Source organism: Protomyctophum parallelum, assembly GCF_964188405.1.
Source record: "Protomyctophum parallelum genome assembly, chromosome: 13".
Classification (NCBI taxonomy): Eukaryota; Metazoa; Chordata; class Actinopteri; order Myctophiformes; family Myctophidae; genus Protomyctophum; species Protomyctophum parallelum.
Genome location: NC_139708.1, coordinates 48,928,070 through 48,954,980, shown reverse-complemented (window position 1 = coordinate 48,954,980; position 26,911 = coordinate 48,928,070). Strand labels below are relative to the sequence as shown.

General features: G+C 44.2%; 1 protein-coding gene across 1 annotated transcript in view; it reads right to left on the bottom strand.

Annotated features, from left to right (window-relative positions):
* LOC310868737 (protein unc-80 homolog) overlaps positions 1-24,702 on the bottom strand; it is a gene marked incomplete at both ends in the record, with an annotated part of 182,345 nt that extends 157,643 nt beyond the window's left edge. Inside the window, 7 exon segments of the mRNA XM_083779197.1 lie at positions 8,212-8,357; positions 9,319-9,425; positions 12,974-13,097; positions 13,979-14,421; positions 17,720-17,876; positions 18,803-18,851; positions 24,611-24,702. Coding sequence (XP_083635323.1) covers positions 8,212-8,357; positions 9,319-9,425; positions 12,974-13,097; positions 13,979-14,421; positions 17,720-17,876; positions 18,803-18,851; positions 24,611-24,702 — 1,118 coding nt within the window.
* Positions 24,703-26,911: the final 2,209 nt, after the last annotated feature.

Genomic DNA, 26,911 nt, shown 5'->3' with positions numbered 1-26,911 from the left:
AGTCATTTATTATAATAATAATAATAATAATAATAATAATAATAATAATAATAATAATAATAATAATAATAATAGGACCAGAGAACGGATTCTATACACAAGGAAGACGCCAACGCGGGAAGCCAGAGCAGCTTGTACATTGCAATAACAACATTTACAATAAATTACGTACTTTTCTTTTTTTTCCCTTTTTTTAAAGTTTTCTACTGTGTGTGTGTGTGTGTGTGTGTGTGTGTGTGTGTGTGTGTGTGTGTGTGTGTGTGTGTGTGTGTGTGTGTGTGTGTGTGTGTGTGTGTGTGTGTGTGTGTGATACAGCTGCGCCCTCTGGTGGCGGGCGGGCTCACTGAATTCGAAAAAACGTTCTTCTAAATCCCGACAGTTTTCGGGAAAAAACTTTTCTGCCCGATGAGAACTAGAACATAGGGTTAAGTGTCTTGCTCAAGGACACTTGGACACAGACTATATAGGGGAGAAGATAGGGGTTAGGAGTCTTGCTCAAGGACACTTGGACACAGACTATAGGGGAGAAGATAGGGGTTAGGAGTCTTGCTCAAGGACACTTCAACACAGACTGGGGGAGAAGATAGGGGTTAAGTGTCTTGCTCAAGGACACTTCAACACAGACTATAAGGGAGAAGATAGGGGTTAAGTGTCTTGCTCAAGGACACTTGGACACAGATTGGGGGAGAAGATAGGGGTTAGGAGTCTTGCTCAAGGACACTTGGACACAGACTGGGGGAGAAGATAGGGGTTAGGAGTCTTGCTCAAGGACACTTCAACACAGACTGGGGGAGAAGCCATGAGCTCTCTCTCTCTCTCTACCCACTAACCTACAGATGTCTACAATGGCAATGATTGGAATCGCTTACTGCTGCTGGTGACACAGCAAGCAACATACTGTAATAAGCACATGACATGATGACTGTAGGCCCTACAGTGTAGGGCCTACAGTGTAGGCCCTACAGTACACAACCAAAGGTTCTACCCAAAGTTCAACATTTGAAGTGAAGTGTGTAGTTGCTGCTCCGTATATATAAGAACTGAACGCATTCCAATAACATTTACTATTATATAATACATATTATATTGTATTAGCTTCTACCAGCCAGCTGAATGCACGTCTGCTTGTTCATGATACAGAGCTCTCTCTCTCTCTCTCTCTCTCTCTCTCTCTCCACCATCTCTCCTGTAAATATCATCATCGGTCTCCGTCGCACGGCCGTATTAAGAATGCATCAAACAACACAGAGTCCCCCCCTCCCTATCCGAGAGAGAGAGAGAGACAGAGAGAGAGAAAGAGAGAGAGTGAGAGAGAGAGAGAGAGAGAGAGAGATTGACAAATAGAGGAGAGAGAGAGAGAGAGAGAGAGAGAGAGAGAGAGAGAGAGAGAGAGAGAGAGAGCCTACGTGAGTCCACTATAAATAAGCAGTGATGAAGGTCAGAGGCTCATATGGAACACTGGCTGCACTACACCACCTCTCTATGAGAGAGAGACTACACTATACACCACCTCTCTATGAGAGAGAGAGAGAGAGAGAGAGAGAGAGAGAGAGAGAGAGAGAGAGAGAGGGGACAGGCTGTGTTCTCGCTGTAGTCAGTGTAGGAGTGGTGGAGACAGAGCTCCACTTCTTGACTGCATGTGAAAAATATGAACAAAATATTAGGGAGGAATACTATACCCTAAATTCACAGAAATAACAAAAACAAGGATATACAGTTTGACTCTATCCAGGCCTACTTATTAGGTGAAAGGGCTGAATGTTCCAGGGTGGCAGCAAAGTATGCATCAGCCTGCCACAAAATGAGGGACAATGGGTGAACGCCATAAAGTCTACTACAATTAACCCATTCTGACCTGGGATCAGATTCTAAAAATGTCTTCTACATCCTGACAGTTTTCTGAAAAAGCTATGTTTCCATGTCAGTCGTTCTTCGATTTTTCCAAAAATAGCAGACCTACAAGCTCGTAGCGCGCCACTCGGTGGCGCGCTGCGAGCTTGTAGATGTGCCATTTTTCAATAGCTAAAGCATATAACACAATGCTGACACCAAAAGGGGTTCCGCCCATAAAATGGGTTAATAGATCAATGTAATTTTGTTCATGTTTTTTCCTTGTCTTGTTTATATTATTTGTTCTGATTCTGATTATGTATAAATTATTATTTTTGTTTCATACACTGTATGTAATGCTTTGGCAATATAAGAATGCTTGGCATGCCAATAAAGTATATTTGAATTGAATTGAATTGAATTGAACTGAATTGAGAGAGAGAGAGAGAGAGAGAGAGAGAGAGAGAGAGAGAGAGAGAGAGAGAATCCACCACCTCTCTACAAGAGAGAGAGAGAGAGAGAGAGAGAGAGAGAGAGAGAGAGAGAGAGAGAGAGAGAGAGACTCCACAACCTATCTAGGGGTGGGGGGGGATAGAGAGAGAGAGAGAGAGAGAGAGGTATAGCAACAAGCAGAAAGGCTGTGACAGAGAGAGACGGAGAAGCATTTAATCACGGTCGTTATGTTAAATCGAGCCAGAAGAGATGGATCAATATCTACATGGATCATTGAGAGAGAGAGAGAGAGAGAGAGAGAGAGAGAGAGAGAGAGAGAGAGAGTGAGAGAGAGAGTACAGCGAGAGAGGCTGCGCGCATCATGTTTCACTGTCTAGCCAGCGCACGTGTGCTCACACACACACACACACGCACGCCAACTGTTGTGTCAGGTTGCCATGGAGGCAGATTGAGCCTGTGTGTGTCGTCAGAGAAGATGCAGCAGCAGCTCGAAGCCGTTACCGTGGAAACTGACTCGGCATCGCCGGTCGGACGTGCAGTGGGCGTCGACCGACGCAGTGGAGGACACCAATCATTCGTCGCATACACATCATTTTTTTCATCCCACGATTTTGTAACCCATTTTTTTTCCCACACAATGTCAATTATCTAATGTAATCCTGGTCGCTATACACACTCCCTCTGGCAACCTGGGGAGAGGAGCCGACTGACCTCATGCTTCCTCCACTGCATGAGGAGTCCAAGCCGCTTCTTTTCACCTGACAGGGGGGGGGGGGGTTGGACGTGGAAGGAACACGTTATTCTGACCAGTTCCTTTCCCCTCCGTCAGACTGGCCAATAGGGGAGGAGACGAGAGGCAGTTTAGAGACCAGGGATTACTGTGATGAATGCATTTGCAAAGATGCAAGGTATAGAAAAATGATCTTGCAAAAAGCCGATTTAGGCAAAGGATTGCAAATTAGAATTTGTTACAGACATGCAACACACGAGGCTGAAATATTTGCAGCGGCAGTGCATGTTTCTGTATTAACCCATTCTGAACGGGCACCCATTTTGGTGTCAGCATCATGTTATGCTTTAGCTATTTAAAAATAGCAGATCTACAAGCTCATATCGCGCCACCGAGTGGCGCGATACGAGCTTGTAGGTCTGCTATTTTTAGAATCTGATCTCAGGTCAGAATGGGTTAATCAGACCAGTGTGTGTCCAGTGGAAACCTCGTATGAATCTGATCTCAGGTCAGAATGGGTTCATCAGGACCAGTGTGTGTCAGGCGGAAACCTCGTATGAATCTGATCTCAGGTCAGAATGGGTTAATAGCTGATAGTCAAACCATTTGTGTCTCTCAACAAGTCCCTCTCTATGATCTGTACATTTAGTGTCTTTATCTTCCATCTTATACTCAGCTTGTATTGACCTTCTTTCTCATCACTGTTTCCAGAGTCTAGGGGAAATAATATGCTGGTGTCAAGATACAAGAACACGCACGCACACATGCACGCACACATGCACGCACGCACACACGCACGCACACATGCACGCACGCACACACTAACACACACAGGCAATCACAATTAAAAATTCACACCATAAAGAGGGAGAAGCAATTAATCCGCCTTTAAAGCTCTCTCTCTCTGTGTGTGTGCGTTGTGCGTGTGCGTGTGCGTGTGCGTGTGCGTGTGCGTGTGTGTGTGTGTGTGTGTGTGTGTGTGTAAAGCCCTCTGCCTGTGTGACTGGCTTAAAAAAAAGACTAATCTACGCACACCACTGGAAATGAGACGGACACACAGACGGACGGAGTGCCATACATACTCTCTCCCCATGCCTTCGGCTGGTGGAGACAATAAAACATACTCTCTCCCCATGCCTTCGGCCTGGTGGAGACAATAAAACATACTCTCTCCCCGTGCCTTCGGCCTGGTGGAGACAATAAAACATACTCTATCCCCATGCCTTCGGCCTGGTGGAGACAATAAAACATACTCTCTCCCCGTGCCTTCGGCCTGGTGGAGACAACAAAACATACTCTCTCCCCGTGCCTTCGGCCTGGTGGAGACAATAAAACATACTCTCTCCCCGTGCCTTCGGCCTGGTGGAGACAATAAAACATACTCTCTCCCCATGCCTTCGGCCTGGTGGAGACAATAAAACATACTCTCTCCCCGTGCCTTCGGCCTGGTGGAGACAATAAAACATACTCTCTCCCCAAGCCTTCGGCCTGGTGGAGACAATAAAACATGCTCTCTCCCATGCCTTCGGCCTGGTGGAGACAATAAAACATACTCTCTCCCCGTGCCTTCGGCCTGGTGGAGACAATAAAACATACTCTCTCCCCGTGCCTTCGGCCTGGTGGAGACAATAAAACATACTCTCTTCCGTGCCTTCGGCCTGGTGGAGACAATAAAACATACTCTCTCCCTATGCCTTCGGCCTGGTGGAGACAATAAAACCTACTCTCTCCCATGCCTTCGGCCTGGTGGAGACAATAAAACCTACTCTCTCCACATGCCTTCGGCCTGGTGGAGACAATAAAACATACTCTCTCCCATGCCTTCGGCCTGGTGGAGACAACAAAACATACTCTCTCCCCATGCCTTCGGCCTGGTGGAGACAATAAAACATACTCTCTCCCCATGCCTTCGGCCTGGTGGAGACAATAAAACCTACTCTCTCCCCATGCCTTCGGCCTGGTGGAGACAATAAAACCTACTCTCTCCCCATGCCTTCGGCCTGGTGGAGACAATAAAACATACTCTCTCCCCATGCCTTCGGCCTGGTGGAGACAACAAAACATACTCTCTCCCCATGCCTTCGGCCTGGTGGAGACAATAAAACATACTCTCTCCCCATGCCTTCGGCCTGGTGGAGAAAATAAAACATACTCTCTCCCCATGCCTTCGGCCTGGTGGAGACAATAAAACATACTCTCTCCCCGTGCCTTCGGCCTGGTGGAGACAATAAAACATACTCTCTCCCCGTGCCTTCGGCCTGGTGGAGACAATAAAACATACTCTCTCCCCATGCCTTCGGCCTGGTGGAGACAATAAAACATAATATTTCCCCATGCCTTCGGCCTGGTGGAGACAATAATAGGCCTTGAAATGAAAAGGGTTGAAAACGACTGAGGTAGAGGATGAGGTCAGTGTGTGTGTGTGTGTGTGTGTGTGTGTGTGTGTGTGTGTGTGTGTGTGTGACATGTGTGTGTGTGTGTGTGTGTGCGTGCGTGCGTGCGTGCGTGCGTGCGTGCGTGCGTGCGTGCGTGCGTGCGTGCGTGCGTGCGTGCGTGCGTGTGTGTGTGTGTGTCTGTGCGAGAACATAAACACTCAACGTCGCATTTTCTTCAACCTGTGCTCAGTTTACGGGATTCCCATTTCCCAGACAGGCTACCATGACCCGTCTGCCCTCTGCAGTGTGAAGTGAGGCAGAGTGATCATGCCAGGCTGACCCCATGGGCACGCTCAACCCAACCAAGCCGAGCCGAGCCAAGACATGCCATGCCAGGTGAGGCCATGCCAGGCGAGGCCATGCCAGGCGAGGCCATGCCAGGCGAGGCCATGCCAGGCGAGGCCATGCCAGGCGAGGCCATGCCAGGCCAGAGACACTGCCAACACAGTCCTCCCTTCCACCGCATTACTTCGGCATAATTACCTTGGCTTACCTTGCCTTGTACGTGTAACAACAGGAAATGGTGCGTTTATTCTATATAGCGCCATTACGCAAGGCGCTGCACGACGTGCATTCGTTCACGCACGCACACAACAACAGAATCAACACTGTTATAGTCTGCATTACAACAGAATCAACACTGCTATAGTCTGCATTACAACAACAGAATCAACACTGCTATAGTCTGCATTACAACAACAGAATCAACACTGCTATAGTCTGCATTACAACAGAATCATCACTGTTATAGTCTGCATTACAACAGAATCAACACTGTTATAGTCTGCATTACAACAACAGAATCAACACTGTTATAGTCTGCATTACAACGACAGAATCAACACTGTTATAGTCTGCATTACAACAACAGAATCAACACTATTATAGTCTGCATTACAACAGAATCATCACTGTTATAGTCTGCATTACAACAACAGAATCAACACTGTTATAGTCTGCATTACAACAACAGAATCAACACTGCTATAGTCTGCATTACAAGAACAGAATCAACACTGTTATAGTCTGCATTACAACGACAGAATCAACACTGTTATAGTCTGCATTACAACAACAGAATCAACACTATTATAGTCTGCATTACAACAGAATCATCACTGTTAGTCTGCATTACAACAGAATCAACACTGTTATAGTCTGCATTACAACGACAGAATCAACACTGTTATAGTCTGCATTACAACAACATAATCAACACTGTTATAGTCTGCATTACAGCAACAGAATCATCACTGCTATAGTCTGCATTACAACAACAGAATCAACACTGTTATAGTCTGCATTACAGCAACAGAATCATCACTGTTATAGTCTGCATTACAACAACAGAATCATCACTGTTATAGTCTGCATTACAACAACAGAATCAACACTGTTATAGTCTGCATTACAACAACAGAATCAACACTGTTATAGTCTGCATTACAACAACAGAATCAACACTGTTATAGTCTGCATTACAACAACAGAATCAACACTGTTATAGTCTGCATTACAACAGAATCATCACTGCTATAGTCTGCATTACAACAACAGAATCAACACTGTTATAGTCTGCATTACAACAACAGAATCAACACTGTTATAGTCTGCATTACAACAACAGAATCAACACTGTTATAGTCTGCATTACAACAGAATCAACACTGTTATAGTCTGCATTACAACAGAATCAACACTGTTATAGTCTGCATTACAACAACAGAATCAACACTGTTATAGTCTGCATTACAAGAACAGAATCAACACTGTTATAGTCTGCATTACAACAACAGAATCAACACTGTTATAGTCTGCATTACAACAACAGAATCATCACTGCTATAGTCTGCATTACAACAACAGAATCAACACTGCTATAGTCTGCATTACAACGACAGAATCAACACTGTTATAGTCTGCATTACAACAACAGAATCATCACTGCTATAGTCTGCATTACACCGTGCAACATGCATCTACTTCCACATCACCGATTAACCGCATTGGAATCATTGCGCTGAGTCAGGGTTTCTGGGGAACGGTTGGTTCGCTACGAAAAGGATCTTGGCACATGAAGCTGCTCTGCTCATCATAGTGATGTAATCATAGTGACTATCTTTGCTCCACTGATCAAGTGACACTTAGCGTGTAGCTTTGAACCACTTTAACCATTATTCTAAACTTTAGCCGTTGAAAAATAGCAGATCTACGAGCTCATGGCGCGGCACCGAGTGCCGCGCTAGATCTGCATGCGCGATCAGTGTAGATCTGCGTTTAGTTTTTATCTTGAAAATGCCAGGCCGAGGCAGAGACACTGCCAATACAGTCATCCCTTCCCGCGCATTACTCCAGCATAATTACCTTGCCTTGTACGTGTAACAACGGGAAATGGTGCGTCCATTATCCCATTCTGACCTGAGATCAGATTCATACGAGGTTTCCACTGGACACACACTGGTCTGATTAACCCATTCTGACCTGAGATCAGATTCTAGAAATGTCAGTCGCTCTTCGATTTTTCAAAAATAGCAGACCTACAAGCTCGTATCGCGCCACTCGGTGGCGCGATATGAGCTTGTAGATCTGCTATTTTTCAATAGCTAAAGCATAACATGATGCCGACACCAAAATGGGTGCCCGTTCAGAATGGGTTATATATAGCGCCATTACGGAAAGCGCTGCACAAAGTGCATTACTTATACGTTCACGCACACGTGCATGCGACGTCATGGGTGATTTGGTTTTAAAAACGTCACTCACTTCTTCTTGGAGAGCCCCTGGGCCGTGGGAGGCTGCTGGGAGGGACCGCCTTTTTCCACCGAGTTACCACGGCGACAGCTCTGCTGATCCCCAGCCCCGGGGGACGACGAGTCCGATTGGGCGGCTTCGCAGACCACCTGGAACCCCTGTTGGGGGGGGGGGGGGGGGGGGGGAAGAGAGAGAGAGAGAGAGAGAGAGAGAGAGAGAGAGAGAAAGAAGGGGGGGGAGACATTCAATCAATCACATGCAGTATAATAATAATAATAATCCAGTCGTTTTCAAAGTGTGGGCCGTGGCCCAGTGGAGGGCACCAATTGGAAAGGAGAGATAAAATGGGTCAAATCTCTACGAGCTCAACAAAACGTCACAATTCGACATGTTGTGAGTTTGTACATTACATTTCTTTCACTTACATATACATGTTATGTATCCATTTCACTAAAGGGGGGGGCTCAGCCAGAAGCTGTGGCTGTGAGGAGGTCAGAGTATAGTGTCTGCTGTGACAGAGGAGCCTGGCTATATAGCGATGGATGTCCTTTCCGGCGCTAATGAATATGAGGTGGGATGGGAGAGATGGGGGTGGGGAGGGCGGGCGGGCGGATGTGTGTCTGTGTCCTGCTCGGACGCATTCAATCATACTGTAGGCTAGATCTGACGGCTGCAGCCAAGATGCGAAAGCCGGAGTTATACTTGAGGCCGTCCGTCGCACAGCAGCAGAGCGCTCCAAAAAAAGAAACAGCCGATCTACAGTATAAGCCGACAACACGCCGGGCTGCTGCTGTGACGCGGCGTGAGCTTGTTGATCGGTTATTTTTCTCGGTGCGCCACAGCTAAGCATGGATCAGGCTTAACACATTGATGATTCTACAAATGCCTTCAAAAAAAAAACAGTTTTCTGAAAAACTCATGTTTCTATGTCAGTGGTGCTCAAACCAGTCAAGGACGCCCCAAAAATATATGTATTTGGCTGCAGCAGACCTACAAGCTCGTAGCGCGGCACTCGCTATGAGCTTGTAGATCTGCTATTTCTCAATAGCTAAAGTATAACATGATGCTTAAAACACCACATGGCGTTCCCGTTCAGAATGGCTTAACACATTCACTCACCATGGGACCGGGGTTAGCGGACGGGTTGCCAGATCCACAGGGGTTAGCGGACGGGTTGCCAGATCCACAGGGGCTGCACTGTTTGTTGACCAGGGAGTTTCTCTTGGCTGCATGATTGTGGACAAGAAGCAGAGCTTTAGATTCAATTATATACATGATCTGCAGAATGAATAGAGGGGTTGCAGGAGATGCAATTGGAGCAGATTTAGGAGAATGCATTTAGAGTAGACTTGGAAACTAGCCAAGGAAGACCACCCTTCACTGTGGTATATATTTATAAATGAAGACTAGCTTCACTGTGGTATATATTTATGAATGAAATGAAGACTAGCGTCACTGTGGTATATATTTATAAATGAAATGAAGACTAGCGTCACTGTGGTATATATTTATAAATGAAGACTAGCTTCACTGTGGTATATATTTATAAATGAAATGAAGACTAGCTTCACTGTGGTATATATTTATGAATGAAATGAAGACTAGCTTCACTGTGGTATATATTTATGAATGAAATGAAGACTAGCTTCACTGTGGTATATATTTATAAATGAAATGAAGACTAGCGTCACTGTGGTATATATTTATAAATGAAGACTAGCTTCACTGTGGTATATATTTATAAATGAAATGAAGACTAGCTTCACTGTGGTATATATTTATAAATGAAATGAAGACTAGCTTCACTGTGGTATATATTTAGAAATGAAGACTAGCTTCACTGTGGTATATATTTATAAATGAAATGAAGACTAGCTTCACTGTGGTATATATTTATAAATGAAATGAAGACTAGCTTCACTGTGGTATATATTTATAAATGAAATGAAGACTAGCTTCACTGTGGTATATATTTATAAATGAAATGAAGACTAGCTTCACTGTGGTATATATTTATAAATGAAATGAAGACTAGCGTCACTGTGGTATATATTTATGAATGAAATGAAGACTAGCTTCACTGTGGTATATATTTATAAATGAAATGAAGACTAGCTTCACTGTGGTATATATTTATGAATGAAATGAAGACTAGCGTCACTGTGGTATATATTTATAAATGAAATGAAGACTAGCTTCACTGTGGTATATATTTAGAAATGAAGACTAGCTTCACTGTGGTATATATTTATAAATGAAATGAAGACTAGCTTCACTGTGGTATATATTTATAAATGAAATGAAGACTAGCGTCACTGTGGTATATATTTATAAATGAAGACTAGCTTCACTGTGGTATATATTTATAAATGAAATGAAGACTAGCTTCACTGTGGTATATATTTAGAAATGAAGACTAGCTTCACTGTGGTATATATTTAGAAATGAAGACTAAGCTTCACTGTGGTATATATTTATAAATGAAATGAAGACTAGCTTCACTGTGGTATATATTTATAAATGAAATGAAGACTAGCTTCACTGTGGTATATATTTAGAAATGAAGACTAGCTTCACTGTGGTATATATTTAGAAATGAAGACTAAGCTTCACTGTGGTATATATTTATAAATGAAATGAAGACTAGCTTCACTGTGGTATATATTTATAAATGAAATGAAGACTAGCGTCACTGTGGTATATATTTATAAATGAAATGAAGACTAGCGTCACTGTGGTATATATTTATAAATGAAATGAAGACTAGCTTCACTGTGGTATATATTTAGAAATGAAGACTAGCTTCACTGTGGTATATATTTAGAAATGAAGACTAAGCTTCACTGTGGTATATATTTATAAATGAAATGAAGACTAGCTTCACTGTGGTATATATTTATAAATGAAATGAAGACTAGCTTCACTGTGGTATATATTTATAAATGAAATGAAGACTAGCTTCACTGTGGTATATATTTAGAAATGAAATGAAGACTAGCTTCACTGTGGTATATATTTATAAATGAAATGAAGACTAAGCTTCACTGTGGTATATATTTATAAATGAAATGAAGACTAGCTTCACTGTGGTATATATTTATAAATGAAATGAAGACTAGCTTCACTGTGGTATATATTTAGAAATGAAATGAAGACTAGCTTCACTGTGGTATATATTTATAAATGAAATGAAGACTAGCTTCACTGTGGTATATATTTATAAATGAAGACTAAGCTTCACTGTGGTATATATTTATGAATGAAGACTAAGCTTCACTGTGGTATATATTTATGAATGAAATGAAGACTAGCTTCACTGTGGTATATATTTATAAATGAAATGAAGACTAGCTTCACTGTGGTATATATTTATAAATGAAGACTAAGCTTCACTGTGGTATATATTTATGAATGAAATGAAGACTAGCTTCACTGTGGTATATATTTATAAATGAAATGAAGACTAGCTTCACTGTGGTATATATTTAGAAATGAAGACTAGCTTCACTGTGGTATATATTTATGAATGAAGACTAGCGTCACTGTGGTATATATTTATAAATTAAATGAAGACTAGCTTCACTGTGGTATATATTTATAAATGAAATGAAGACTAGCTTCACTGTGGTATATATTTATGAATGAAATGAAGACTAGCTTCACTGTGGTATATATTTAGAAATGAAGACTAGCTTCACTGTGGTATATATTTATAAATGAAATGAAGACTAGCTTCACTGTGGTATATATTTATAAATGAAATGAAGACTAGCTTCACTGTGGTATATATTTATGAATGAAGACTAGCGTCACTGTGGTATATATTTAGAAATGAAGACTAGATTCACTGTGGTATATATTTATAAATGAAATGAATGGTGGGGTGGGGGAAACCCCCTTTTTAACAAAAATAAAAACATGATAAAAAATAAAATAAAAATCCCTACAGTGGTTTCTTGCACTCTGCACATCTCTAAACCTTAGCGACGTGGGTTTTGTATTGGCGGTTTTCGGAACTCCCCTAGTGTTGTTTTTGGCAGCAGAATTTGATTTTAGTTTTAGTCATAGTCTTTTTGAATAGTTTTCATTATAGTTTTAGTTACATTTTACCTGGAATTAATTAGTGTTAGTCTAGTCTTAGCCGACTAAATATCATAAGATTTTAGAAGAAAATGTATTTTAACAGTTTCCGTGCTTTGAATGGATTACTCCAGGTTAATGTCGCTGCCATATCGGACATACGCGACTTTTGTTTTATGTGTTTAATCCGCCGCAATGTAAAAAATAAATAGAAATTCCTTCTTCGCCGCGGAGAAAGAGAGTAGATGCATCTGTTTGGATGATGAAACCGGAAATCGTCACATGCTGTGGGCTGCTAGGGCTTCTGGGAAATTGAGGCCAATACAAACGAATGGGGTTCAACGCCTCATGGAGGAGGGTCCTGTGCTGCGTCTTCCGGGTGTACCAAGATGGCGGGTGGTCCGGCCGTTCATAACAAACGGGGGAAGCTTTTTTCGCTCGATTTTCGCGGATTAAAAGCCCAAATAATTCAGCGTATGCTCTAAAGGTAATACAACAATCTCGGCAGTGAAGGGGGGTTGATTAAAAGTCTGGTAAATCGTTTTCCGCAGTCAAACTGTTATAATATACTTTATACATTATACTATATATAACACCAAAGGGGATCCCGCCCGGAATGGATTAACGACGGAAAAAAAGAGTTTGACGGGGTTTGAAAATGGTTGTGTTGGTGTTTTTTCCGTGCGTCACTCACCTGTCACGATATTTCTGACGGGTTTGATGAGCGCCGAGAAGGCGGGGACATCGGGCATGCGGTGCTCCCACATTGGCTGCCATATGACCAGACCACTGGCCAATCGGAAGGTCAGGTCAGACTCCTGCGGGAAGAAAAAAAAAAAAAAAAAAAAAATCATTGCGTTATATATTTTTTCTGTAATTAATTCAAACAAAATCAACCGGCTGAAGAGTCATTATTTAACCTATTCTGAACGGGAACCCATTTTGGTGTTAGCATCATGTTATGCTTTAGCTCTTGAAAAATAGCAGACCTACAAGCTCATAGGGCGCCACCGAGTGGCGCGCTACGAGCCTGTAGGTCTGCTATTTTTGAAAAATCGAAGAACGACTGACATTTTTAGAATCTGATCTCGGGTCAGAATGGGTTAATCAGACCAGCGTGTGTCCAGTGGAAACCTCGTATGAATCTGATCTCAGGTCAGAATGGGTTAAAAAAAACACACCATCATATCCCAGGATCTCATTAGGAACCTTTAGGATCATGAGACTGCATGTAATGCTCTCGCTGCGTTTTCACTCAAAACATCATTTGTCGCACGGCAGGCAAACACAGAGGTAATCCCCTGGGAAGTAAAACCAATCTGTTTACACAGAGATCAATAGGGGTGTGCGTGTGTGTGCGTGCATGCGTGTGTGCGTGCGTGCGTGCGTGCGTTAATGTCATCGTATAATTAATGTGCACTTTAAAACCAGGAAAGCATCCGTGTCATTTTAGTCGTCGCGTCGGCTATTACAGAATACATCAGATCTACAAGCTTGCAGCGCGGCACAAAGTGGCGATCTTGTATAGGGTAGGGGGCGGCCACGGAGAAGGCCCCTGTCACCCCACAGAGGGTATAGGGGCCACAGAGAAGGCCCCGTCGCCCCACAGAGAAGGCCCCGTCGCCCCCACAGAGGCTAGGGGCCACAGAGAAGACCCCCGTCACACCCGACAGAGGGCCTATAAACGTCCGTAACACACCTTGATGCGGTGGATGAGCGGGGCGAACAGGAACACGAACAGCTCCACGGTCACCATGCTCTTGTTGAACAGCTTGGCGCGCGCCTGCTCGTCCTGCTCCTCCGCCGGCTGCGCCTCGCCGCCGTGCCGCTGGGGCGCCGCCGGAGCCCCGGAGCCGGCCCCCGAGCAGGAGAAGGAGCCCCCCGGTGGGGGTGGGGCCCCCGGTGGGGGTGGGACGGGTGCCCCCGGCCCCGACGGCGAGGGGAACCCCTGGTTAAACCCTGCCTGGTTCACGCCGGGCTGCTGGAGGAAACCACCGCCGCTGCTGCTGCTGCTCCCCGCGGCCGACCAGCCGTGGCCCAGGCTGCAGGGCTCGTGGTTGCAGTCCTGGGCGGCCTCCAGCAGCATCCAGTGGAGCGTGTGGAGCAGCTTGGTCTCGGCCACGCCCAGCTTGTCCTGGTGGCCTGGGGGGGGGGGGGGGGGGAGTCAAGACCTGTTAGTGTTCTCCCCGTGTCCCCTAGGGTAGGTATACCCTCACAAAAAACATGCAGTAATCCTGGTCATGTTACCATGTGTTGCTCTTGCTTACTGTAAATCACTCTGGATTAAGAGCGTCTGCTAAATGCCTATACATTGTAATCAATGATGTATAGATTTATCATTGATTGATTTAGTTTTCATTAGATTGTTGATGCTGGATCAGTGCCCATACCCGAAGGCGGGGGTTGGCGAAAGGGCCTTTCTGTGTGGAGTTTGCATGTTCTCCCCGTGTCCCCTAGGGTAGGTATACCCTCACAAAAAACATGCAGTAATCCTGGTCTCTAAACTGCCTCCCCCTGGCCAGCCGGTGGCGCCTGATGGAGGGGAAAGGAACTGGTTGGAATAACGTGTTCCTTCCACGCGCTACGTCCAACCAGGGAAACTCCCCCCTGGCAGGTGTAAAGGAGCAACTTGGACACTCAGGCATGAAGGAAGCATGAGTTCAAGTCCGTTGCTCTCCCCTTGTCCCCCATATATGGGGACTAGGTTGGTGGAGGGTGTGTAGAGCCCAGGATCACATTAGATGATTGACACAGGGGTGAAAATGGGTTAGAAAATCGTGGGATAAAAATATATATAAAAAAAGAAAAAAAAGACGTGTTAGACGGAGGGAACACGCCACCAACACCCACAGCTAACACACTCCCAGCTTGTCCTGGTGGCCGAGTAAGCAATTTACAATTTAGGCATTTAGCTTAGGCTGAACCCCCTTTTGGTGTTTTAAGCGTTATGTTACACTTTAGCTTTTGAAAAACAGCAGATCTACAAGCTCACAGCGCGGCACCGAGTGCCACGCTATGAGCTTGTAGGTCAGCTATTTTTCAAAAATCGTGAAAATGTGGCGCAAATCTTTGAATATATATTCTTTCAGAGCGATAATTTTTAACTCATATCTTTGCTTCTGGGGGGGGGGGGGTCCCTGGAACAACATATTTTCAGATGGGGGTCGGCGGCCAAATACATATAATTTTGGGGGTCCTTGACATGAAAATGTTTGAGAACCGCTGACATAGAAATGGGTTTTTCAGAAAACTGTCAGAATTTAGAAGGAATTAATTTTTGTATTATCGTCCTCAGGTCTAAATGGGTTAGGGATGAGGGGTGAAAATAGGGCCCCAAGTGTCGTTGCGAGGTTATGTTGTGTCAAATGGACGTTACCGGCTGCATTTGAAAGTGTTCATTATTGATTTAAAGTCTTGCCATCAATATAACACCCGGAGGAGAACATCATTTATGGAGGACATTCAAACGCTCAATAATGTTCAGCTTTACTTATACATTGACTCAATAATTCAGTAAATTCGACAGGGTTTCATAATGACTTGGGGTGAAAATGTAAAAAGGAACCACCGCTCATCCGCTGAAAAGACTTAAGTGATGTGCTGGGGCCACAAAGGGAACATGAGAACAATAAAGGGACACTCCGCACACTCAAGTACTTAAGAAACCTCATGTTCAGCTTTAAAAGCAGACTTGATGGGTCACTTAATAATGTGATTAAGGTGTTGACTAATCCTAGGTTTAGCACTGTTAGATACCGCTCCCTGATGTGGAAACATTGGTACGAGTGCCTCTTATAGATTTTCTTATTTTTTTACAAGAGAGTTTTTAGAGTTTTATGAACCAATGTATTTATTTGTAACTGTTTTGTATGTTTTTTAATTGTTGTTTGTCATCTACTGGCTACGGCTGTCAATAAAGTTTCATTCACTCAGATCTGTTGCACAATCAATGTATTTATTTAGCAAGCTTTGACCTTCTTCAGGCCAGGTCAGGAGACCCAAAGCTGGCTAAATAAATACATTGATTGTGCAACAGATCGAAGTGTGCGGAGCTTCCCTTTAATGACTTGGGTGAAAATGTAAAAAGAGGCTACATTTAAAAAATAAACCCGGGGGAAAATTTAATACGTTTATGTAAAATATCAGGGGTGTACATTTACAATACGATGCATATCACGATATTGGTTCATTATGGCGATCCGATAATACGATAAATGGTAAATGGTGCATTTATATAGCGCCTTTATCCAAGGCGCTTTACATAGATTGTGCATCGATACGATTTAATGATTTGAAATCGAAATCGCAGTATAACTATACTCAAAATACATTGACATTATTTTAGACTAAGTAATTAAAACCCCTGTTTTATTTTATTTTCTTCTAAAGAATGCTAAATACCACATACACACAAATGTAGTATTGATACAGTCGATTTATTTGCATATAGCAAAACGATTCGATACCGATTATCTGCGCCACATTTTCACGGGTTTTTAAAAAATAGCAGACCTACAAGACCTACAAGGGAACCCCTTTTGGTGTTTTAAACATTATGTTATAATTTAGCTATTAAAAAATAGAAGATCTACAAGCTCATAGCTACGAGCTTGCAGGTCTGCTATTTTTGAAAAATTGTAAAGAAAATGCGGCACAAATCTTTGAATATATATTCTTTCGGTTTGTTTTTTTTCGACGTCAGGCTTAATCCATTTTGGGGCGGGAACCCCTTTTGGTGTTAGCATTATGTTATGCTTTAGCTATTGAAAAATAGCAGATCTACAAGCTCATAGCGCGCCACCGAGTGGCGCGCTACGAGCTTGTAGGTCTGCTATTTTTGAAAAATCAAAGAACGACTGACATAGAAACATAGCTTTTTCAGAAAACTGTCAGGATGTAGAAGACATTTTTAGAATCTGATCTCAGGTCAGAATGGGTTAAGAGGGTTAAAGGACCTTCAGACATGGGGGGGCTGGCAGTGGCTCAGTGGGCAGAGTGTCCCGGTAGAGCAGCTGGATGATGGGAACCGTGAGGTTCCCGGTTCGATCCCTGTGGGCTCCCCCAGAGTTAGTGTCCTTGAGCAAGACTCTCTGAACCCCTATATTGCTTCCCAATGTGCCGGTTTGGTGCTTTCCTCCGCCATCGGTGTGTGAGTGGCTGAATGTAATGCACAATCTATGTGTGTGTGTGTGTGTGTGTGTGTGTGTGTGTGTGTGTGTGTGTGTGTGTGTGTGTGTGTGTGTGTGTGTATGGCTGAATGTAATGCACAGTAAAGCGCCTTGGATAAAGGCGTTATATAAATGCACCATTTACTGACACTATACACGCTCGCTCATTTGTAATTCATTGTGCAGAATTCTAAATGTCATCTTCAGTATAATATGCCTTAAGACTCTATAGAATGTACATGTGTGTGCTGTAACGGTGCGTCGTCTCTCACCCAGCTTGTTGCGGTTGGACAGGAGGATGGAGGTGCAGTGGAGGACGTGTGGCAGCGCCGCCTGGACCAGCTCCCAGCGAGAGATGCTCTGGATGGCCTCCGACAGCGCCGGGGACAGGCCGTGGAGCTTGTTCTCCACCAGCACACGCTCGAAGGACTGGGAGAGAGAGAGAGGGAGAGAGAGAGAGAGAGAGGGAGGGAGGGAGGGAGGGAGGGGGGGGGGAGACATCAGACAGAAACCAAAGCCTCTCCCCCTCTTGGGAGTGAAAAGGTCCCGCATGGCCCCCGAGCGAGGCTGTACCCATCTGGGAGCAGCAACAACAGTGGCAGCTTTGTTTACAATTAGATCCAGAGGGATGTGAAGATGCCATTAATGGATTTGAGCCCTCCCCTCCCCTCCTCGCACCCCCTCCCACGGGCAACGGGAGGAAACAAGATGGGGAAGTAATTTGCTAAATACGGAATCTAGCGCATCCTTGATTTGCAGGTGTGTGTGTGTGTGTATATATGTGTATATATACACCTATATATATATATATATATATATAAAGTTGGGGTACCATCAACAACAACACAATTCTAAATTTAATTCTAAAACGGTTAGTGCCAATACTTCATTCTGATTGGCCGGTTGCCATGGTAAATCTCACAATAATCCACACCTACAAGCTCCTGTACGAGCTTGTAGGTCTGCTATTTTTTTTTTTATCGTGAAAATGTATAAATAAATACAAATACAAAAATAATGAAATGTGGAACGTGTTGCCTTATAGGAAGACATGATGTACGTAGGAATACAAAAATATTAAAATGTTACGGTCACCTTAGGTGGTACGAAAATCTATCTCGGCCCCTGGACTAATGGTTTCCTTCTCGTGTGAGTGTGAATGTATAAAAATACGTTGTAAAGTGCTTTACAGAAGGAAAGGCGCTTCTGAATGTATATAAACGCAGTCCATTTACCATTTACTTAACAAAATGTCTCATCCATTCAAATACTGTAGGCTATGTTGGATTGCAGTGTCAAAGTGTTGATATTTTCGGTATCAGACATGGTCATAAATAATTATGGAAATGACTCACCACACATGAAGCCTCATACTGTTTCCCCAACTTCGGACGCAGGAATGCACTGGAAATGTACAATTAAAACAAATTAAAACAGGCTTCTATGCTTATATGACAAAAGTAGTGTTGATTTCGTCGACTTAAAACTATGACGAAAGATATTTCACTGATGAAAATTGAAAACGGAATAAAAACAAAATAAAAACCATGAAATTATGATGAGTAAAACTATGACTAAGTAGGCTACTGTATATTGACAATTTCGTCAACAAATAAAAACTACTGAATCTCTTCTCCACTATAGAGCGTCGCAGTCCCACCCCCTTTCAGAACGACGAGTGGCCCAGGAAATGATTCTCCATTAATTTTCTCCATATAGGCTTTTCAAAAAGTATTTATACCTCCCTGGAGTCCTTCCTCTCCCTCTCACCTGACACTGCAACCTCATCCTTCCTCTCCTCGATCTCATCTGCATTCAACAACACTGCCCGCTCTCATCCAGGCCAGCTCGCTCATGTCCAACGGCTCCCTGGCTATCTGAAACTCTCAGATCTTAACAGACACCTCTAAGGGCAGCCGAAAGAAAGTGGCACAAGACAAAGCTATACCAGATGACCTTTCCCACTTCCACTCACTCCTCTCCGCCTTCGCCCACTCACTAACCACTGCTAAAACCTCCTTCTACCACACCAAAATCCAATCCTGTACTTCTAACCCATGGAAGCTCTTCTCCACTTTCTCCTCCCTCCTTAACCCCCCTCCCCCCACTCAACCTTCATCCCTCACTGCTGATGTTTTTGTCAACTACTTCGAGAAGAAGGTTGATGATATCAGCAGCTCCTTTCCTCCCCTCCCACATAAAGTGGCATCTGACTCAACCAACACTAACCCCAACATACCATGCATGTCCTCCTTCTCTCCTCTTTCCCCAGACGAGGTTCTACAACTAGTGACATCCTCTAGACCTACCACCTGTCCTCTTGACCCTGTCCCGTCTCCAATCTTCCAGACCATCGCACCTGATCTGCTCCCCTTCATCACCTCCATCATCAACACCTCAGTAACCTCAGGCTGCGTCCCATCTGCCCTCAAGTCAGCCAGAGTAACACCGCTCCTCAAGAAACCAACCCTTGACCCCTCAGATGTCAAGAACTACAGACCGGTATCACTCCTTTCATTTATTTCTAAAACCATTGAACGTGTTGTCTCCAACCAGCTCTCTCTCCATCTCTCACAGAACAACCTGCTGGATCCCAACCAGTCCGGATTTAAGAAGGCCCACTCCACAGAAACTGCCCTGCTGGCAGTCACAGAAGCACTACATGCTGCCCAAGCTGCTTCCCACTCTGCAGTACTGATCCTCCTAGACCTATCGGCAGCATTTGACACAGTGAACCACCAGCTGCTCCTAGACACCCTAGCGGATCTAGGCATCGGTGGAACGGCACTAAAGTGGTTCTCCTCCTACCTCACCGACCGGACCTACCAGGTTTCCTGGAAAGGTCTGTTATCATCCCCCCGAACCCTCCAAACTGGGGTCCCACAGGGATCTGTACTTGGTCCTCTCCTTTTCTCACTGTACACTAAATCCCTTGGCTCTATCATCTCTGCTCACAATATATCCTATCACTGCTACGCCGATGACACACAACTGTTTCTATCCTTCCCCCCCTCTGCCACTCAGGTGGAAGAGCGCATCACCGCATGCCTGGCTGACATCTCACAGTGGATGTCCTCCAACCACCTCAAACTGAACCCAGACAAGACAGAGCTTCTCTTCTTCCCAGCTAAGTCCTGCCCTATGCGGGAGCTAACTATTTCCGTAGACAACGCCCTGGTAACGTCTGTCCCAACAGCCAGGAATCTTGGTGTTGTCCTGGACAGTCAGCTCTCGTTCAAAACTCACATCACAGCTGTCACTCGATCCTGTAGGTTCACACTCTATAACATACGAGGAATTAGACCGTTCCTCACCCAGGAATCAGCCCAGCTCCTAATCCAGACAACAGTCTTGTCAAAACTCGACTATTGTAACTCCCTCCTTACTGGCCTACCAGCATGTGCACTTAAGCCTCTCCAGCTGATCCAAAATGCCGCAGCTCGCTTGGTCTTCAACCAGCCAAAGTTCTCACATGTCTCCCCCCTGCTCCGCTCCCTCCACTGGCTCCCGGTCGCTGCCCGCACAGAATACAAAACTCTGATGCTGGCATTCAAAGCAACCAAAGGTATGGCTCCCCCATATCTTGCAAGTATGATCGAACCCTACAAACCCTCCCGCGCACTCAGATCAGCCAACGCAGGGAAGCTGGAAGTACCCTCACTAAAAACGCCGGGACAACGCTCCACACGTCCCAAACTCTTCTCCCTTCTGGCTCCAAAACTGTGGAATGCACTTCCCATTGCAGTCAGAAATGCAGCATCACTCCCAATCTTCCGCCATAGTCTGAAAACCCACCTTTTCAGACTCCATCATGGCCCATAGCACTTACCCCACCCCCTTAGATAGCATTTCTGTAGACTTAGATAGCATTTGATACAGACTCATAGCATGTTATGTAGACAGCACTATAATTGCATTGTATGTAGTCATAGCACGTCATAGTACATATGTATAGCATAGTAGTATAGATGTATAGTTTATATGTATAGCTTCATTATATAGATATTCCACTGTTACTTTCTTAGCTTACGCATGTTTCTTGATAAATGTTTTTATGTGATGTATTCCCATGTTTTTTTGTTCTTGCTTAATGTAAATCGCTCTGGATTAAGAGCGTCTGCTAAATGCCTAAATTGTAAATTGTAATTGAATAAAGACGGTTACGCCGCGGACAAAGCCAACTCGGATCATGACAAATCATGACACCGAACACAATATTTTGTGCCGATCAAATAAATTGAAAGAAGAAAATAAAGGCAGCATACAAAACTAATCGTTTTGTTTTTCTTCTTACTAATTATTTGATCGGCCCCAAAACATTCTAATTATTGTAATTGTTGTCATGATTTGGCACGATCCGAGTTGGCTTTGTCCGCGGCGTAACAGTCTTTAAATAAACTTTATTTTTGAAAAGCCTATGGAGAAAATGAACGGAGAATCATCTCCTGGGCCACTCGTCGTTCTGAAAGGGGCCGGGATCGACTGCGACGCTCTATATTGGAGAAGAGATCCAGTAGAACTAAAAGACAAGTAATTTTATGTTTTGGTTGTAGACATTGATTTTACAATAATTATAAATTGGGGATGCTAGAGATAGAAATGCCATTAACCCATTCTGAACGGGAACCCATTTTGGTGTTAGCATCATGTTATGCTTTAACTATTGAAAAATAGCAGATCTAAAAGCTCATAGCGCGCCACCGAGTGGCGCGCTACGAGCTTGTAGGTCTGCTATTTTTTGAAAAATCGAAGAACGACTGACATTTTTTTAGAATCTGATCTCAGGTCAGAATGGGTTATAATCAGACCAGTGTGTGTCCAGTGGAAACCTCTTATGAATCTGATCTCAGGTCAGAACAGGTTAAATGGGGTTCCGTGGCAGGTCTTTTCGAATGGGGGTCCTTGACATGAAAAGGTTTGGGAACCACCGAATGGTCTCTAAATCAATTAATCAGTGGTGGAAAAAAAGTACAACATTTTTGTAAAAGTATCAATACTGCCATACAGAACGTATATACTTATAATTAACTCGAGTAGAAATACAAAAGTATTGGCATCAAAATGTACTTAAAGTACCAAAAGTAGAAAGTAATAAAGTGCAAATACCTAAAAATTGTACTCAAGTAAATGTACTTTGCACTTTCCTCCACTGCTAAATGCTAATCTTTATGATGTCAATACAGCACACAACAGTGAGTCATCACACACATACGCACACACACACACACACACACACACACACACACACCCGTGTGCTGTGCTGTTGGCCTGGTTACAAGGTAAATGTATGCCGACAGCAGTGGTTCTCAACCAGTGGTCCGGGGACCAGCAGTGGTCCTTGAGGGGGTTTCCAGGTGGTCCCCATGCAACTATACATGATGGAGAGTTGGGTAACCAAATGGACCCTTATAGAACCCGTATAGAATTTGCCTATACAGGTCCATTTGGTTCTAGTTTACGCTCTCAATAGTTGAATTATTGTTGCATTGCTTAACCCATTCTGACCTGAGATCAGATTCATACGAGGTTTCCACTGGACACACACTGGTCTGATGAACCCATTCTGACCCGAGATCAGATTTTAAAAATGTCAGTCGTTCTTCGGTTTTTCAAAAAATAGCAGACCTACAAGCTCGTAGCGCGCCACTCGGTGGCGCGCTATGAGCTTGTAGATCTGCTATTTTTCAATAGCTAAAGCATAATATGATGCCGACACCAAAATGGGTGCCCGTTCAGAATGGGTTAATTTACATGAAGTAGAGAATGTATAGAATAATTGTTATTTTTGATCAACGTTTGCCTGTTATCTCTCCTAATAGTATACCAACATCAATACAGCATGGAATTATGTGTATTATGCATTATTATGACGAAAATAATTGTTTTGGGTCTGAGAGCCTGAGAGGCTAAATGTCATCAAATGGTGGTTCTGTGGCTCGAATGGGTCTGAGAGGTTAAATGTCATCAAATGGTGGTCCGTGGCTCAAATGGGTCTGAGGCTAAATGTCATCAAATGGTGGTTCTGTGGCTCAAATGGGTCTGAGGCTAAATGTCATCAAATGGTGGTTCTGTGGCTCAAATGGGTCTGAGGCTAAATGTCATCAAATGGTGGTTCTGTGGCTCAAATGGGTCTGAGGCTAAATGTCATCAAATGGTGGTTCCGTGGCTCAAATGGGTCTGAGAGGCTAAATGTCATCAAATGGTGCAGGTTCTGTGGCTCAAATGGGTCTGAGAGGCTAAATGTCATCAAATGGTGGTTCCGTGGCTCGAATGGGTCTGAGAGGCTAAATGTCATCAAATGGTGGTTCCGTGGCTCAAATGGGTCTGAGGCTAAATGTCATCAAATGGTGGTTCTGTGGCTCAAATGGGTCTGAGGCTAAATGTCATCAAATGGTGGTTCTGTGGCTCAAATGGGTCTGAGAGGTTAAATGTCATCAAACGGTGGTTCCGTGGCTCAAATGGGTCTGAGAGGCTAAATGTCATCAAACGGTGGTTCCGTGGCTCAAATGGGTCTGAGAGGCTAAATGTCATCAAATGGTCAATTATGCCCAGCAATATTAATATAGAATCAGAATGGAGCTTGATATGAAAACCAGTGCCTTACAATATGTGTGTATCATATCGATTAATATCCAGACATCACATCACGTTGCAAAGTCATTCATATAGAGGCGCATATATTAATACATGAATCACTGATCCGTGTCATCATGCACGCGTTCACGCGAAACTGTCCATTTTTCATTTTTATTAAACATGCTGTGTGTGTGTGTGTGTGTGTGTGTGTGTGTGTGTGTGTGTGTGTGTGTGTGTGTGTGTGTGTGTGTGTGTGTGTGTGTGTGACTGTGTGTGTGTGTGTGTGTGTGTGTGTGTGTGTGTGTGTGTGTGTGTGTGTGTGTGTGTGTGTGTGTGTGTGTGTGTGTGTGTGTGTGTGTGTGTGTGTGTGTGTGTGTGTGTGTGTGTGTGTGTGTGTGTCGCGCAAGCGACTTTGTCGTTTGCATGAGGCAGCTGTGGAAATGATGCTGCTGTCGTTTTAATTTTCGGCAGTGCAGCATGGCAAAAGACACACCTGTTCAATGTGCACTGAACACACACACACACACACACACACACACACACACACACACACACACACACACACACACACGCGCGCGCGCGCTAACCTGGTCTGTCGCCATAAAAACGTCTGGATGGGAAACGGTATTCCTTTCCCACAGTCCTGGTCCGAATCGTCCAGGCTTTTCCTCTTCACCATCTTTCTTCACCTCCTAGAATACTAGCCGTTTACTAGTTATCCCACCGCAGTCCAGGTGGTGGTGATCATCACACGCATGAGCCGCGGCCGCACGCACACACGCACGCACACACACACTCACGACATGAGTGCGTTCGACTTGTTGTGTAAAATGGCTGTGTCGATCGGTCGCGGAGAGAGAGAGAGTGGAAGGTGCATGGGATGGGAGGGCAGACAGAGATCGAGAGAGACGGAGGGGAGAGAGAGAGAGAGAGAGAGAGAGAGAGGGGGGGGGGTCTGTGATAGAGTGAGGGGGCGAGGGAGGGGAGTGGGAGGAGGAAGAGAGAGAGAGAGAGAGAGAGAGAGAGAGAGGTGGACCGTGGAGGGGTGGCAACTGGCAGGAGAGAGAGAGAGAGAGAGCTCTGTTTACACCTTTATTTTATTGTTTTATCTTGATTGTTTTGTTCCACTTTTGCTTTGGCAATAATGTATAAACGTATGTTTTCTCATGCCAATAAAGCTCCTTTGAATTGAATTGAGAGAGAGAGATAGAGAGAGAGAGAGAGAGAGAGCGGGGTGGGTGAGTTAGGGGGGGGTGAGTGAGGGGGGGGGGGGGTGAGCAGCGGCAGTGATTTATGATCAGCGGTTAGAGAGCCGTACAATGATGAACAACACGTGTCCGCCTTGACGACCCTTAAAACCCAGAGCTCCCCGATATTGGTATATATATATATATATATATATATATATAGGCTAGCATATTATTAATTATGATGACACCCAAACTGAAGGATAATTTAAAGTAAACCCTGAGCGGTTTAATAACAACCTTGACAACCCCATAGCCAACCAACCTATCTAATTGCGAATGCAATGAGCACTAACTATGAGACCCTGCAGATCATGTCTGTGTGTGTGTCTGTCTGTCCCGCTGTGACACCACCCGCCCGCCACCAGAGGGCGCAGCTGTAACACACACACACACACACACACACACACACAAACAACCACACACACACACACAGTAGAAAACTTAAAAAAATTACTAACTAAAAAGAAAAAAAAAGTACGTATTTTTTTTTTCTTTTTTCTTTTTACATAGATTGTGCATTACATTCACCCATTCATGCACCGATTGCGGCGGAAGCCATGCAAGGTACCAACCAGCACATCGGGAGCAATTGGGGGTTCAGTGTCTTGCCCAAGGACACTTCGACATGTAGACAGGAGGAGCCGGGATTCGAACCGCCGACCCATGGATCATTGGACGACCTGCTCTACCTCTTGAGCCACTAATTGTTGTTATTGCAATTTACGAGCTGCGTTCGCTTCCCGCGTTTGCGCGTCTTAATTGTCTATACCTGAGATCATATAGCCGTGGCAACTATACTTTAGACTAGGGGGGGGGGGGCTGCGTTCCCGTTCAAATGCGCGTGCACGTGTTCAAATGCGTGCACACACAAATAATTACCTTTTTTTCTCTCCCACAACAACGACAATATCATCCCTTACTTTATAAGACTATACATATAGATCTGATCATGACCAGACAGACAGCTGCAGTGACACGTGTATAATTGCTTGTTTCCCTCTCAGTCAATGTGGCAACCCTGGTCAATGCCGTGTTGACTGTTGTGGTTCTGTATGATGATTTAGCTTAGCACACAACAGCTAGGAGGATGCAGCAGGCTGATGCCGTCATGTTTAACAGTATTTTGCGCAGTTTATGTCCCCGAATTTATGGATATGGACTTATGGCTCCTCTTTCTTTAGTAGAAGTAGAAATTTAACGTGTTGCTGACTGTTAACCTCCCTCTCTCACACACACACACACACACACAGCTGTCCTCTCCCACCGACGTCAGCTGTTCATTTATCTCCTTATTCATACACGCTTTGAGCTGAGAGAAGCTATAAAGCGCCTTTTAAATATGACAATGCTGTATATATATATATCAGCTGCACAGTTCAGGCAAGTGTCTGTGGCATATTTAACTGTAACAAAATAGGTTTGACAGCTTAAATCCGTGCGGCAGTGTTGTGTGTGTGTGTGGGACACGGGGTAGTGTTGTGTGTGTGTGTGTGTGTGTGCGCGCGCAATCAGAAGTACTGGCAGTAGCGAAATAACAAACGCGATCTGTCTAATCGTAGTAGTTAGGTACAAACCAAGTAGTTTATAAGAACAATGTTAATGTAACTAAGACATTCGCTGAGCGAGCTATATTTTAAA